This window comes from Budorcas taxicolor, chromosome 4 (assembly GCF_023091745.1).
Source record: "Budorcas taxicolor isolate Tak-1 chromosome 4, Takin1.1, whole genome shotgun sequence".
NCBI lineage: Eukaryota > Metazoa > Chordata > Mammalia > Artiodactyla > Bovidae > Budorcas > Budorcas taxicolor.
The window spans coordinates 119834149-119848943 of record NC_068913.1 but is presented as its reverse complement, the minus strand read 5'-3'; the positions used below and the strand labels follow the sequence as shown (position 1 = coordinate 119848943).

Genomic DNA, 14795 nt, shown 5'->3' with positions numbered 1-14795 from the left:
GAGGCATCTGTTTTCAAGTAGTAATCATTAGAGACTAAGTTTAGGGCCCTGGGTTGTTTAGGGCACTGATTTGTTTAGGGAGACTGTTCTGTTGCTTCATATTCTTTGAGTTATTTACATAATCATTTGGAGATTTATAGTGGTTATTAGAAATGCAGCATTATATATTGTACAGTAAATAGTGTCTGCCCTTTAATATATGAATACGTGGCCGTTAAGGCTGTCTTACATATTAAGAAAAGGTGTGAAGACAGCCTAATTGTTGAAATGCTGGACTTTGGGAAATTCTGTTATCTTGGGAGGAAAATATTTTCAATGCCACACTAGTTTTTCAGCTTAAGAATAAAGCTGGGAAAAGTTGCCTTCAGCTATTAGTTTTCCTGAATCCAAAGAGACGGGTGGGGCAGGATCAAAAATACTCATTTGATCAAAGTTATTGGCTCTGAAGGTATTCTTACCTGTGTAAGAAAGATGAAAGGTGTTGTTTTTATTGCATGCTAGTAACAGTGTAATTTTGAACTAATTGGTGGTGAACTGCCAATCACCTAGGGGGAGTGCAAATAGATACTCTTACGATTCCCTTTGAGGTAGTGAAGTCTTATGTTGAGGCTGGAAGGAAAACAGAATAATACCGTTAAATTGACCTTAAATGAGCTGCTTTGTGGTTTTCTTGGAGAATCCCTTTTTATTTTTCATGACTAGTCCAAACAGGTTTGGTCTACCAATCTGACTTATTGACTAGACAATGCTGACATTGAACATTTTAGATTCATTCTGAAATAAAGTAATGATAATATAGTTCTTTAGGATATTTTGATGATTTTGTTGGTATAATTTAAATTTGTAGAACATTCCAGTACTTGTTTGCGGTGTGTCATGATTCCTTACGAGAGCCATCATTTCCTTTTATACTGGAATATTCTGCCCAAATAAGCTTACTTTTCTCATGTAGGTAATGAGATATACAGTAAAAGGTGGTGATGTCTTTGAAAATTGTTATTCCAGATGAAAATCTAGTCATTTAGTAAAATGATAATTTCTTTTAAGGACAATAAGAATGTAATCTTGGTTTTAGTGTGCAGGTCACTCAGTGTTTATTAAACTACCTATTGTGTGCCTAGCATTGTGCCATCAAAAAAAATAAAAAGTGTTACAGAAACATCACTTTAGTTATTTTCCTTTGAAAACTTTGATTGGCTTGGACATCTGTACTGAGCTTTTTAGATATCACACCCACAAAGTAGGCATTTATGTCTTTTAATTTTACATTAACAGCAGGAATACTATCTACTTTGATTCCATTTCAAAATTCTGGATAGTCATCAGATTATTATTTCTAGCAGTGAACTGGTTACTGGAATTATGCTTTTCTTTACAAGCATAGGGGATGAAACATAGTTTGGGATTGTATTTGTAATTTATTAGGTGTAGAAGTTAAATGAGCATTAGCTACAGATGCATACCGTATAATTTATAAAGAAATGGGATGAAAAGCAAAATGTTCTTACCTCTGAGACTATTAAATTCAAAGCTACTTGAAAACCTTATAAAGCTGTGCCGTCTTACTGCAGATCTCTTTGGTGTACAGAGTGTCCATTGATTCTGTGACTTAAGCCTCTGTCTTCTGCTTTGGTTGCCAGAAGCTCTGGATTTGCAGTAGCAGTGTCGTAGTTTGGGGGCACACTACCTGAATACCTCTCTATCTTTATCCCCGTTCTCTAATCAGCTGTATATTGGGAAGCAAAAAAAACTCATGAGTTCTGGAAATAGTGTATACCATTTTAGCGCTTTCAAGACCTCGGGTTCTGAAAGGGGGAGAGGATTGGGTTTCTGTCTGTTTAGCGATGGGCAGTGGTGAGAACGGAGGTGCAGTGGGACGGCCCTTCCCTTTCCTAGAAACCCAGGTAAGACGGGAGCTTTCTGGTTCCACAGGAGGGCTTAGCGTGCCGCGCTGCCTTGTGTCGTTGGCCTGAACCCTCTCTTGAGTCTCTCCCTTTAAGAAAGGAGTGCTGTTTGTACCCTGAGAGATGCCAGAGCACTGAGTCTTCCTCCTCCCGAGTCGGTATTTCTGGCCGGTTCATCCCTAGTCCCCAAGAACTGCAGTTACTGGCCCTGCAAATGTCCATCACTGGTTGAGGGCCGGTTTGCCCGGAGACGGGTGAGGGAGCAAGGACAGCAGACCTGGACGTGGTGTTTGCTCAGGGCTGAGCGTGAGGGCCAAGGTGAGCATCTAGAGACCGTGCTTCTGATTGGAGTCAGCTGTTGGGAGAGACTAAGGAGAATTCGTACTCAGCCCCCCCAGAGCGGTACAGGTTATCAAAGAGATATCACTAGAGCAGAAAAAAAGACTGCCTAGAATGCGGGGACAAGTTTTAAAATTTAGTAGACGAGAGATGAGGTAGTCCTTGTGATAGACAGAACAGGGTCTCACGGAAGCGTCCAGGTCCTCCGCTCCGGAGCCTGTGCGCACGTCTCCTTACAGGGGGACAGGGCCTGCGCACTGCTTCAGGGAGGGGTTACGATTACCCTGGATGGTCCGGTGGGCAGGCACCGTGTCATCACAGCAGCGTGAGGAGTGAGCGAGGAGCCAGGCGGCCACAGAAGGGGCCGTGGCGCAGAAGCAGAGGGTGGACTGGCCCGAGGAAAGGCCCCCGAGCCCAGGAGAGCCGGCCGTCTCCAGCAGCCGGTTCTCCCTGGAGTCTGCAGAGGGCGCGGTTCTGCCCCGCCTCCGGAAGTGAGGGCAAGACGTCTGTGCTGCTTCAAGTCACTGAGTTTATGGTCGTCTGTTACAGCGGCAGTGGAAAAATGATACAGTCCTTCTGAAAACGGAATCAGTCATCTGGTAGAATCCAGTGAGAGAAAGGAAAGTGCAGAGAGGAGGAAATGAGTAATGAAATAATAGACGTGGACTACAGAGCTGATAGAGCTCGTCTAAGTAACATCCAGAGGGAGGAAAAAACAGCTAGGAAAAAAGCACATAAATAATAGAGAAATAGTCAATGAGCTGAGGAAAGCGTTGAGTGTACATCAAAAAGGTCGCAGAGTCCTAGGTAAGATTATAGCAAGAAATTGAAAAGATCCAGTTATCCTGTTAGATTCGTGAATTCTAAGAATAATGATAATGATAATAAAAAAAAGGTTTACTGGCTTTCACATAGAAGAGTCACTTACAAAGGAGAGAGAGAAAAGAATTAAACTTCCCATGTATCACCTGTTAAGGATTATTGAGTACTCTGGAGTCTTAAGGGTGCAGGGAATATAGCAATTAAAAATTTATGCATTTCTAAAGATGTCATGTACCTATTAGGACAGAAAAGGCATTCATTTATTTATTCATTTTAGAGTAGTATATGTAGTGACTAGGTACTATTCTAGTCATTAAGGATATGGTAGCTCCATACCAATGGAAGAATGTAGTAATAATCTTAAACTAAGTATTTTTAAAACCACCTCAGCACAAACCATGGTTTAGGAGGGGTGGGTGGAAAGCAGTGAGAGAATGGTGTCTAGAGAGCGTTGCGAAATCTCACCTTGGTGGGGGATCAGTCACCTAGCAAGGTTTCCTGTGGGGTTTTATGTTGAAACAAATATAAGTCTTGTCTGTGTGCTCAGAACGAGAAAGTAACCACTGAAGTGTCAAATTAACATGAGGGAAAAGAATAAACAGAAACCCCACTTGCTGGAGAAAGAAGAAATGATAAGGAAGCTAAAATAAACAGGAATCGTGAAATCACGTGAAAGGGGGGAGGGCATCACTCGGTCACCAGCCAGCTTGTGGGCAGCGGGGCTCAGGGCCTGGGGGTCACTGATACGCTGCTAGAACACCTGCCTTGCAGCCCGCTCTGTGTGCAAACTTCCAGTTACATGAAACTGTCTCCTTATTTTTGAGGTGAGTTTTCAGACAAACACAGACCTAAAAGAAGGAGAACTTGAGCAGAGAAGGCCGCACAAATGTTTTGAAATTTAGTAGACCTGAGAGAATTTTAGAAGTGACTAATTCAGCAGACCCCAGGAAGCTGAATCCTACACCATCTGTCCTTGATTAATACCCCAACCCCTGAAAGTCCCCAAAGTGGCAGCAGCAGACACCTGCCAAAATGGGGCTGAATGGGACGAATTAAGACAAGGAGGACTGGCTGAGAAGCCTGCTCATGAAAGAGTTTGATCCCCCATCTCTCCCCTCTATCCAGGGTCTCAGAGCACTGCCTCCCCCCACCCCAGCAGTAGAGGGAGTTATTTTCCGGAGAAGGGAAACCTGTGGCCTGGGCATGGGTCGAGGGAGTGGTGGATGGATGAGTTCTTACAGACTAAATGCCTGGGTGCCCGGCTCTCTTCGCTGGGACAGCTGAGCTCTAAAACCCTGAGAAGGAGATCAGAGGAGTCTTCTCTGGGGACTCCGTCTGTCCAGGAGAGCCTCCCAGGCTCCTAGCAGTTGGGTGCCCATGAAGAACCCGCTGGAGCACCTACCAGGAAGTCTTGTCGCAATTGCAGAGTTTCAAATCAAATTATCATTTTAATGCTTCCTTCCTAAGTATGAACCGACAACTCCGACTCACCAGACTTAAGAGGAAGACTTCTCCCAGGAAAGCAGGAACCAAGACAAACACACAGTAAAGGGTGCTGAGGGAGAACAGAGCACGCACAGGATGAGAACGCAGACAAGCAGACCTGTCGTCAGTGCTCTGTGAGAGACTGGGGCTGCGTCCACGAGAAAGGCCAGGATGCCGCAAAAATGGAGCAGCTGGTGAAAGAAAGCGCTCCTTGAAAGTGAGAAATGGTGATATGTCTAAAGGATTGGAAGATGAAAAAGACAGGTCAAAATGGGCAGAAATAAGGTGGAGTTGGAATATCAGAGAACCAGTTCAGGACATCTAACATCCAACTAATAGGAATTCCAAAGTGGGGAGAGCAGAGAAAATGAGATGGAGGAGATGACAAAATCAAGCAGATGTCCCAGTCCTAAAGGACAGGAACTCAGGGATTGAAAGTGCTCACCCAGGGCCCAGCCTGGGGCACAAGAGTGACTCCCGACACCTGGACAAGGGCCCACCTGTTCTCTGGGGGAAATAAGAAGCAGTTCACACTCAGGCCCAGCAGGAAAAAGAGCTTCACACCGCTCAGAGCTATCACTGGGAGCTGGCAGATGGTGGAGCAATGGCATCACAGTCCTGATGGATAAGTAGTTTTGACCTGGCTAATAAATAATAATGGAGAAGGCAATGGCACCCCACTCCAGTACTCTTGCCTGGAAAATCCCATGGACGGAGGAGCCTGGTAGGCTGCAGTCCATGGGGTTGCCAAGAGTCGGACATGACTGAGCAACTTCACTTTCACTTTTCACTTTCATGCACTGGAGGAGGAAATGGCAACCCACTCCAGTGGTCTTGCCTGGAGAATCCCAGGGACGGGGGAGCCTGGTGCGCTGCCGTCTATGGGATCGCACAGAGTCAGACACGACTGAAGCAACTTAGCAATAAATAATAATAAATCTGTAAACACTAAAGGAAAAGGCTCCCTTGCGATTTCTTGGTTTTCCTGCATTAACTATTGCTTGACGACTACAGAAGATGAGAGTCTCAGTCTCTGTAAGTCATACGCCTTGTCATCCTCATTTATGTTTTTTAAATGAAAAACTAATTTATGTTTCACCAAATTTTAATATTGACTTGGATAGTTTCAAAAAAATTACCTCCCATTCATCTTTCTTTGCAAGCTGCTGGAGGAAATAAAGACATTTGGGAGGAAAGTTTAGCTTTTAATTAGTGGTAAGTGCATAAAAAGCTAACCAAATGGAAAAAAAGATTAATTCTGGGAGTAAAAAAGAAAGTTTTGGAAGAAAAGAAAGCTAATGGTAGTATATCACATGGGTAAGCAGTGGATAAAATTTGTATTGTAATAATGTACACATTGAATATTGAGCTAATCAAAATTATCAATATGATGTCCGAAAGGTGGAGATGAATATAAAGAAAAGCATTAAAGACAGTGGGGATCATGATGTAATGATAAAAGGTGGGATTTGTGAGGGACATGCTGCAGTTTTATAGGAGCCCCAAAATCTTAGCAAATACATAATGAAAAAAAATCTTAAAAATTGAGAAAAAGCTAATCAACCAAAGTACAGGTGTAGCGGGGGGTTGTTAGTTTGCTCATTTCAGAATTCAGTAAATAAAATAGAAATGAGTTTCCCAAGTGTTTCAGTGATAAAGAATCTACCTGCCAACGCAGGAGATGTGGCTGCAATCCCTGGATTGGGAAGATCCCCTGGAGAAGGAAATGGCAACCTACTCCAGTATTCTTGCAGGGAAAATCCCATAGACAGAGGAGCCTGGCGGACTGCAGTCCATAAGGCTGCAAAGAGTCAGACACGACTGAGCATGCACGCACGGAGCTGTACAAAGCGTTGGAGAAGCAGCAGAAAATACGAATAGGGCATGCACGTCAAAGGCACCCTGGGGAAACGTCATTTACCCTTCATCCTGGCGAAACTTCAGGAGTCACAGTATCCACTGCTGGGAAGACTGGAGAGCACAGATCTTCTTGACTTACGATGGGCTACCTCCTGATGAACCCATCATAAGCTGAAAATCCCGAACCCACCAAACACAGTTTAGCCTGGCCTCCCTAAAATGGGTGCTCAGAGCACTGTGCTTATCACACTTATGTTAGCCTACAGTTGGGCCAGATCATCTGATGTCAGACGTGTTATGATGAAGTGTTGTTAGAAATATAAATCTTTATGATAATTTACTATAATCACAACATATGAGGGGGAAGTAACCTTTAAATATCTTTTAAAACTGTAAATGCTCATATTGTTTGACTCCGCAGTCTAAATTTTGGGAATCTGTCCTACAGAAATAATAAAACCAGAATGTGCTGTGTGTGCCTAGTAGAATGTTCATAGTGGCAAAAAAGATGAGGAAAACCTGAATATTCATAAACAGAATAATTCTGGATAAAATTGACGTATGTCCATACTCAAATATTTATTCAGCTGTTAAGTTGGGCCTGTTTGTCAGCATGGACATACCATTAACTAGGAAAGCAGGTGGTGAAATAATGTCTGATTTTCCCTATTCTTATAAAATATATAGTGAAGACTGTGAATATGATGAAATACGTATCTGTGAGTATGTACTTGCAGATGGAGAAAGCCTCACCCAAGCTGCTGGCAAATTGTCCCGTTTGGGAGGTGGGATGATGAGGAGGCAATTTTGATCTTCTTTCACTCTTTATTACAAGCACGTGATACTTTTGTAATTAATTAGAAAATTAATAGATCAAATAAGAGTTTTACCAGAGAAGACATATTCTAGGAGTCATGTAGTGTTTAATCAGCAAGCACTTGGAAGTTTTTCGGGGTACAGAAGGGGAGCTATGTTTCTGTGAATCACAGCAGCCTTTGTTTTCATTATCAGTAATCAGGACTGGCAATGTGTTTTTTGTATTTTCATTAAATATGAAGGCTGCCTGTTCTGGGCGCTGCCGTTCCACTTCTAAAATGTGCTTGCTTTCATAGGACTCTCTTCATCAGTGGAATATAATAGAACAGAGTTGGAACAAGAACTTGAAAATGTAAAGATTCTGAAGAAAAAATTAGGTATTGTACATTTTTTTCCTTTTTTCCTCGACTTATGTATTGGACTTTGTTTCTTATTAAAGACTTTACTGTAGTCTGTAATACTTTTAAAAGTTATGAAATCTCTGTGTTACAAGCTTTCAGTCTGCCGAAAACCATTAATAAAGAATGTCTTTTAGTTTGGAGGAAGGATGAGCATGGACTTACTCACTTTGTTAGTCGCTGTTTTGTGTGTGCACAAAATGAGTTTTCATAGATGCTGCTGCTCAGATACATCACTCCACTATCTCTCACTTGTACTATTTCTGGTAAGCAATCTTCTGCTACTCCTATCTTTGAGTGCCTTTTCCCCTTCGTATGTATCCTTCTTGAGATCTGGGGCATTTCGGAGTGTGTGGCTTGAGGCCTTCCGTCCGCTTGGGCAGTTGCTGGTCATTGTCTCCGCAGGTACTGCAGCTGTCCCTGTCCTTTATATCCCCAGACCGCAGCTGCAACGTGCTGGACCTTTCCGCTCTGCATTTTTCGTTTTCTCTCCTTTTTAGTTTATGTGCTTTGGTCTGATATTTTCTACTGATCTGTCTTCCATTTCACTCTTTTCAGCCATGTTACAACTGTTGTCAGAACTATCTGTTGAACCCTGAACTTCAGTTACAGTGTTTTCCAGGTCTAGAATTTCCATTTGGTTATTTTTCTTGATTCAAATTGTGGCGTTTTCCATTTTGTCGCTTATACTGAGCATATCAGTCATGAACAGCTGCTGTAAAGTTGTTTCCTTCTGTGTCCGGTGTCAGGACCTGCTGAAAGTCTGCTTCTGTTGCCTTCTTCTCTGTCCTACCTCCTGGTAGCACTTCTCATCTAAAGCTGTAGACTCTGCGTGATGCTTTGTTCTTATCGAGAGGATTTACTCTCACTTCTGGTTAGAGTTAGAGTAGGGGCAGTTAGAGTATGGACAGGTCAGTCTAGTCTGTCTGGGCTTAAAGTCATTTGAGACTGGGTTTTGGTCTTCGTGAGGGCCTGTCTGTTTCCGATCTGTCCTTCCTCCTTGGGTACAGCTTGTCCTTGGTCCAGCTGAAAGCCTGCTTGTCCTGTTGTCGACTCTGGCCGCGTCTTCTTCATGCAGTGTAAGCCTGACAGCGGCGGTGCTCGGCTTCTCTGCCTCCTGCTGCCGCCTTCGGTTCCTCTTCTCAGCCTCTGAGCCGCTGACGCCTTGAAGGGGAAAGTAGCTGAGGGCGTTTGCCCCTTCCTTTCCCTGTGAGCACAGCCTCTCAAGTTCTGGCCGCCTTGGTAGCTCCCAGCCCTCCTGTGTCTCGCTGGCTCTGTTGAACATGCTGGAAGCTTTGCCCTCAGCGTCTGTGTTATTCCCCGAGCTTTGTGGGTCTGTTTGGAAAGCGCTGTGCGAGGGGGCATGGTGCGCACTGAGGCCCCCGTCAGCTCACCTGGCAGAGAATGGCCTTCAGCTTCCGTCATCTTGGCAGCTCTCTGATCTCTTCACACACACTGCTTTTTAAAAAATTAAATGTGATCCAGCTTTTCCAGTTGTGGCATAAGGACTGGGGTGATACAAGGTAGACTTAGTCACTAGAGTTTTGCTTCCAGCCTTTAGGAAACCGGGAGTGTTTATCTTTAGGTGTGAGATTAGAGGGGATTCTTACCCATGTTACCTGGTACTCCAGATCTCTGCCAGTATGTCAGACTATCAGTATGTAAATATGTAAATTAAAAAAAATACAGAGATAACTGTATTTTCAGGAGTAAGCTGTATATCCACAATATATTTCATTAATAATTGAAATGTCTTGCAGCATTCCCTGGTGGTTCAGACAGTAAAGAATCTGCCCGCCGTGCGGGAGACCTGGGCTCGATCCCTGGGTTGGGAAGATCCCTCTAGAGAAGGGAACAGTAACCCACTCCAATGTTCTGGCCTGGAGAATTCCATGGGCAGAGGAGCCTGGCGGGCTACAGTCCGTGGAGCTGTAAAGAGTCAGACACGACTGAGCAACTTTCACTTCACTTAGCAGTGTTAAGATTTGAGCATCATAGGACTGAGCTGTATTTAATGTAGCAAACTGGTTTTAAAAGTAGTTTGTGGAAGAAAATTCAAAACAATTTATGGCTTTAGGAAAATATTTGTGTAAAAATAATACATACTGGTTGTAGCAGTAGGGAATGAAAATGAAAATCTGGAGAGAGTTTTTAGAAATTGCTGAAACGCTCATTCTATTTTGTTTTTCCTTCGAATAGAGAGGCGCAAAAAGGCTTCAGCATGGGAGAGAAACTTGGTGTATCCTGCGGTTATGGTTCTTCTCCTCATTGAGACAGTAAGGGTTCATTTGCTGTTAAATAAAGCAAATTATTTTCTATTTACTTTAGCATTTGTGTATGGCAATTCCCCTAGCTAAATGTTTTCAGGTCAACTGATTTTCTGTCAACAGGCTTAAAATCCATGTATGCTTTTTTTTTTGGTAAAAACTCAATAGAGCAAGAATTAAAATTAAGGGGAATTTTTAAAAAGTTCTCAAGATTATCTGTTCCTCATAAAAGCAGGAAGTTCATTCTTTTGTTTCAATTGAAAATTAGGAAGAGACCTGGTGTTGCTGATGCCCGGCTCAAGCTCTGTGATAGGGCGTGAAGATTACTACATTCGTTCTGATAACACTTTAACCATCTGTTAAGTATGTGCAGTTGGGGCTTTCTAGTTGGTGAAATTGGTTAATAAATGGACCTGTGTTACTAGCTTTTGTCTTAAGCTTTGAGATTACAGTACTTTGCAGAATTTTTGAGAATTTATTCTGAAATTTTTATGGTCTCATTATTTCAGGTTTATATGTAGAATTTTGGTCTCTACTGCTTTTCCTCTATTTTGAAGCATACATTTGGTTGGTTACTGAGATTTTAAGATATGTATATTGGCAAAATGTCTTTGAGATTCAGAACTGATGGCTTACTTTTTCTGTTGTAGTCCATTTCTGTCCTCTTGGTGGCTTGTAATATTCTTTGCCTGTTGGTCGATGAAACAGCAATGCCAAAGGGAACAAGGGTAAAGTAAAGCACTTACTGTCTTTCTTTTGATGAAGTGTCCATGTGTGGCCTGAGTGTTCCAAACAGGTGGATGAAAGCACCCGCCTTCATGTATATATGCACTTCAAGCTGTATGAACTGCTTTATGCAAGAGCTTTCATAAACAGTGTTTATAAACTATGTCTTTTGTTTCTAATTTCTTATTTTAGATTGTCTGGGCCTTGTGTCAAGTATCAGAGTTTCCTTTTATACTTTTTATTAGAGTTTATCTTTGTTTTACCAAAATTCATATTTATGATCCTTTATGAAAATGTATATTCTGTGAAATAGTGAAATATAAAGAGTTTATATTGAGATGATTGGATGGCATCATCGAGTCTATGGACAAGAGTTTGAGTAAGCGCTGGGAGTTGGTGATGGACAGGGATGCCTTGCGTGCTGCAGTCCATGGGGTCGCAGAGAGTCGGACACGACTGAGCGACTGAACTGAACTGAAAGAGTTTATTAGATGGATTCATTGAGTTTGCAGAAGATTCAAATATGGTTGTAAGGACTCATGCTTCAGAAGTTAGACATTGTGTGAACTTGAATCAAAATGTTCAGTTGCTGGAGGGAGTCATATGTAGATCTTTTCACAGATTGACTTAATTCTTTCTTTTTAAAAAATTAATGATTTTATTAAATTCCAGAAGTTAGTCTATTTATATATATTTTCCATATGGAAAGTAGTTCCCACTAAATACTCATATAAGCCTTTCTTTTTCTAGGTGTCTTTATAAACCTTTGGATACTTAAAGTAGCCTTTACATTTTGACATTTTATTATCTTTTTTGAAGTTAGCACCTTTGCCATTTCCCTATAGAAATGACTTCAAAACTTTTCCAGACTTTTCATTCTTTGGGGGGAAAAAAATTTCCTTAACCCTTTCTAGGATCTTCTGTCTGGTCTAAGAATTAAATTGAAATGAGACAGATTAACAGAAGAAAACTATTCAATTATGTGTATAAGGGAGCGCTGTAAGAATAATGAGACCCCAGGACAAGTTGGGCAACTGAGGCTTCTATTCCATCTTAGAGAGGAAGAGGGTAGGGGCTTGGGACTTCGGGGGGAATGAAGGCAGTTCTCCTGGAGATGGAGAAGCAGCCGTTTGGTAAACAACTGGACCCAGAACAGACTTTGGTCTCCAGGTCCTGCCAGGTTCCTGGGACCACACTCAGCCCTGACCCTGGAGGGCCTGGCGATGGTGCTCGTCGTGGACCAGGGCCTCTGTCCACACTCTTTCAGGCAGTTAAGGGGTGAAGCGGAAGCAGGCTAAAGTGGAAGGCCGGCTGTCTTCTGTTTCTTAAAAACAATCAGCCTGAAGTGACCCTTGCCAGAGAGATGCCTTTTGGGGTAGCAGACTTTGCTTCCCTACACGCCACTCTCTCTGCACCACATGACCCACTTTTTGTCTCCTAGGAGAAAGCCAACATTTATCTTAATTCCTTTCCTTCAGTCCGAGAAGTGAATTCTTTGGCAGTATTTTCAGTTTAGCTCCCTGCCCCCAGCCCCTTCAGCGCCTGGTCACCTCTCACTGCTGGAGCCTCCCAGCTTGCTCCAGGTTCCTGATCCACCAACCGACGGCAACAGGGGGCAGCCCTCTCCCACCCACAGCCTTGTCCTCGTCACTGTTTAGACACAGGTCCAGTGATTGAGCAGGGAGTCCTCTACCGTGTTGACCTCCGGCTTCTTTCTAACCCAGTTTCGTGTAGTGCACACTGGGTAAGGGCCGAGCCCCACGACATACTTTTGTACCATTCCCTTCGTGCATGGTAGACAGGGACATACACATGGTAGGCTCTGTTTATGATTGTGTAATAAAATCAGAGCATCTTAATCCTGCCTATAGGCCTTCTCTTGAGACAGAGAATGTTTCCAAGGTGTTTTCCATCCGAGTTAATAAGACTTCTATTAGCATTATTTATTTTTCTTCAAAAGATTGACAGAAGTTGACAAATTCTTTGTCCCTTACCTTATTTATGTATGAATTTTCAGTGAGTATTCTCACTTCTGTATGCCTAAATTAGGTTGTATAAATAATATGTATAGTGTTATTTATTGTTTTTTTTTTCATTAGGCTGACTTTATATTCCTAATTATCCTCGTATATCTGTTACATGTCATTGAAGCTGATACCAGAATAGTAGTTCATATTCAGAGAGTTTCTTTAATTAGTAAGCTTAGGAAAAAATTGTCCCTGCTTTAGTAGGAAATGATTTTTTTTGCCTTTCTGGCCTTTTAATAAATACTGCTTTTCTTGCTTGTTTTGTTAAGTTCCAGATAAAGGTGGATTTTGGGAATAGATATAATGTTTAGGAAGCAATGTGCAGCATGGCATTTGAAAAATCGGTGTTAATTAAATCCCTGAATTCCTTAGGGAGATGAAACTTTCAGGAACAGTAACAGGATGCGTGCGTTCACTGTCTCCCGTTGCTTAGCTTACTCCGGACGAACTTTTAATTGTATACTTTTTATATGTTGCCTCAGGGTTCAGACAATTACATGTTCTATTCTTATTGTACTATTATATTTAAAGATTTTTTTCCCAAGAGTATTTAGGATTTAACAACAAACGCAGATAAAGAATCTACCTGCCAATGCAGGAGACTCAGGAGAGCGGGTTGAATCCCTGGTTCAGCAGGATCCCCTGGAGGAGAGTCTAGATCCTCATCTAGGAAATTCCATGGGGTCGCAAAGAGTTGGACACACACGCACGCACACACATGTAATCATGTCATTTTGATAAGCGACTTAAATTATATTTGAGATGAAACAAATGTTTGAGCTTGTTAAGTGTTAACATGTGGCTGGTTTTGTTGGTGAAGTCAGCCTCATGCCGTGTTTTATTCTCCTTTGAAAGTCTAGATGGTACCCCAGGGTATTAAACATTTCTAATTTCAACTGTCCTATATTTATGAAACAGCAGTTTTAGGGAAACCAAATGTAATAGTGTCACTGAATTCTGAAAAGTGTTTTTTCCCCCCTCCAGGGGCCTGGAATAGGAAATGCTTCTCTTTCTGCTTTTGGTTTTGTGGGAGCTGCGCTTGAAATCATTTTGATTTTGTATCCTTTCTTTACCTGAAGTTCTGTCTGTTAACAAGGTTTCTGGGACAGTGGTAATTCACTAAGACACTTCCCTGGAAGAAAAGCAAGTTAAGTCTTCCTCAAGCACTCCAGGTGGCACTCTGTTTTGTTTTCCTGTGGGCCTGTTGAGAACTCGAGGAAACGTTCTTTGGAGAGTTTTTTCCTTGATTCTCACAGCTATCTTATGGTGTCCTCTGTCGTCGGCTTCTACAGCCTCCGATTTTTTGGAAATTTTATCCCCAAGAAGGGTGACACGACTATGACAAAGGTAAGGCACTTTTAAGTCTGAGGTGGCTGTGCCCCTCTTTTGCCTTCCAAGACAAACGGACTGTTTTATTTAGTGATCGCCCTGAATGGTTCATTTGCCGTTCTAGGTATTTGTTTGTAAGTTGCGTAAACACACACTGGAAGATTTTCAAAATGCTGAATGAGTGGGAAAAGGATGTGCTCTGTTTAATTTGGATGGTGTCCATTCACTTGTAAATGCAGAGAACCGCAGAGCTTGTTAACCAGCTATAGAAGGCTCCTGAAAGGACCCTTTTTTCCTGCAAAGAAAACGTATTGCTAATGAGTAACTTTGATTGCGCTGACTGTACTTCAGGGAGCTTGTTTGAAATCTGAAGAACTTAGTTGCTACAAGTAGTAGAGACAAAGTATTTCAAATTTGAATAATTAAAGCAAGACGGAAGAGTTCTGTTCAGAAACATTGTGTAGTCTGAGGCTAATTTGACTTTCTACAATATGTCATTGGCTTCTGAGTAACAAAGGCTGTTATCTTATATAGAGACTGCATTTGTAAAATATTCCCACAGGCTGACAATGAAGAATCACAGGAGCGGCTGGCTTCTTTTATCAGATTTTCCTTATTTTCAGCATATTCTAAAGGGGAGATGTTATTTTTACATATCTTTATCTGTCTATTTAAAATGTTATAGCTTCTTGAGATATTTAGCATAATTAAACATAAGTACTAATCTGTGCTTTTGGCATCTTTTATTTATATGAAAGAATAAGCATAGGATATATTGAAATAGAATTGCTAGAATTTAGGTGCTTTAGATTTTTAGTTTTT

The 14795-nt window shown here is 41.9% G+C and overlaps 1 protein-coding gene across 1 annotated transcript in view; it reads left to right on the top strand.

Annotated features, from left to right (window-relative positions):
• LMBR1 (limb development membrane protein 1) overlaps nt 1-14795 on the top strand; it is a 130123-nt gene that overhangs the window by 85030 nt on the left and 30298 nt on the right. Inside the window, exons 10-14 of the mRNA XM_052638366.1 lie at nt 7523-7603; nt 9824-9900; nt 10542-10619; nt 13629-13702; nt 13901-13991. Of these exons, the coding sequence (XP_052494326.1) occupies nt 7523-7603; nt 9824-9900; nt 10542-10619; nt 13629-13702; nt 13901-13991 (401 nt within the window). The remainder of the gene's footprint in view (nt 1-7522; nt 7604-9823; nt 9901-10541; nt 10620-13628; nt 13703-13900; nt 13992-14795) is intronic.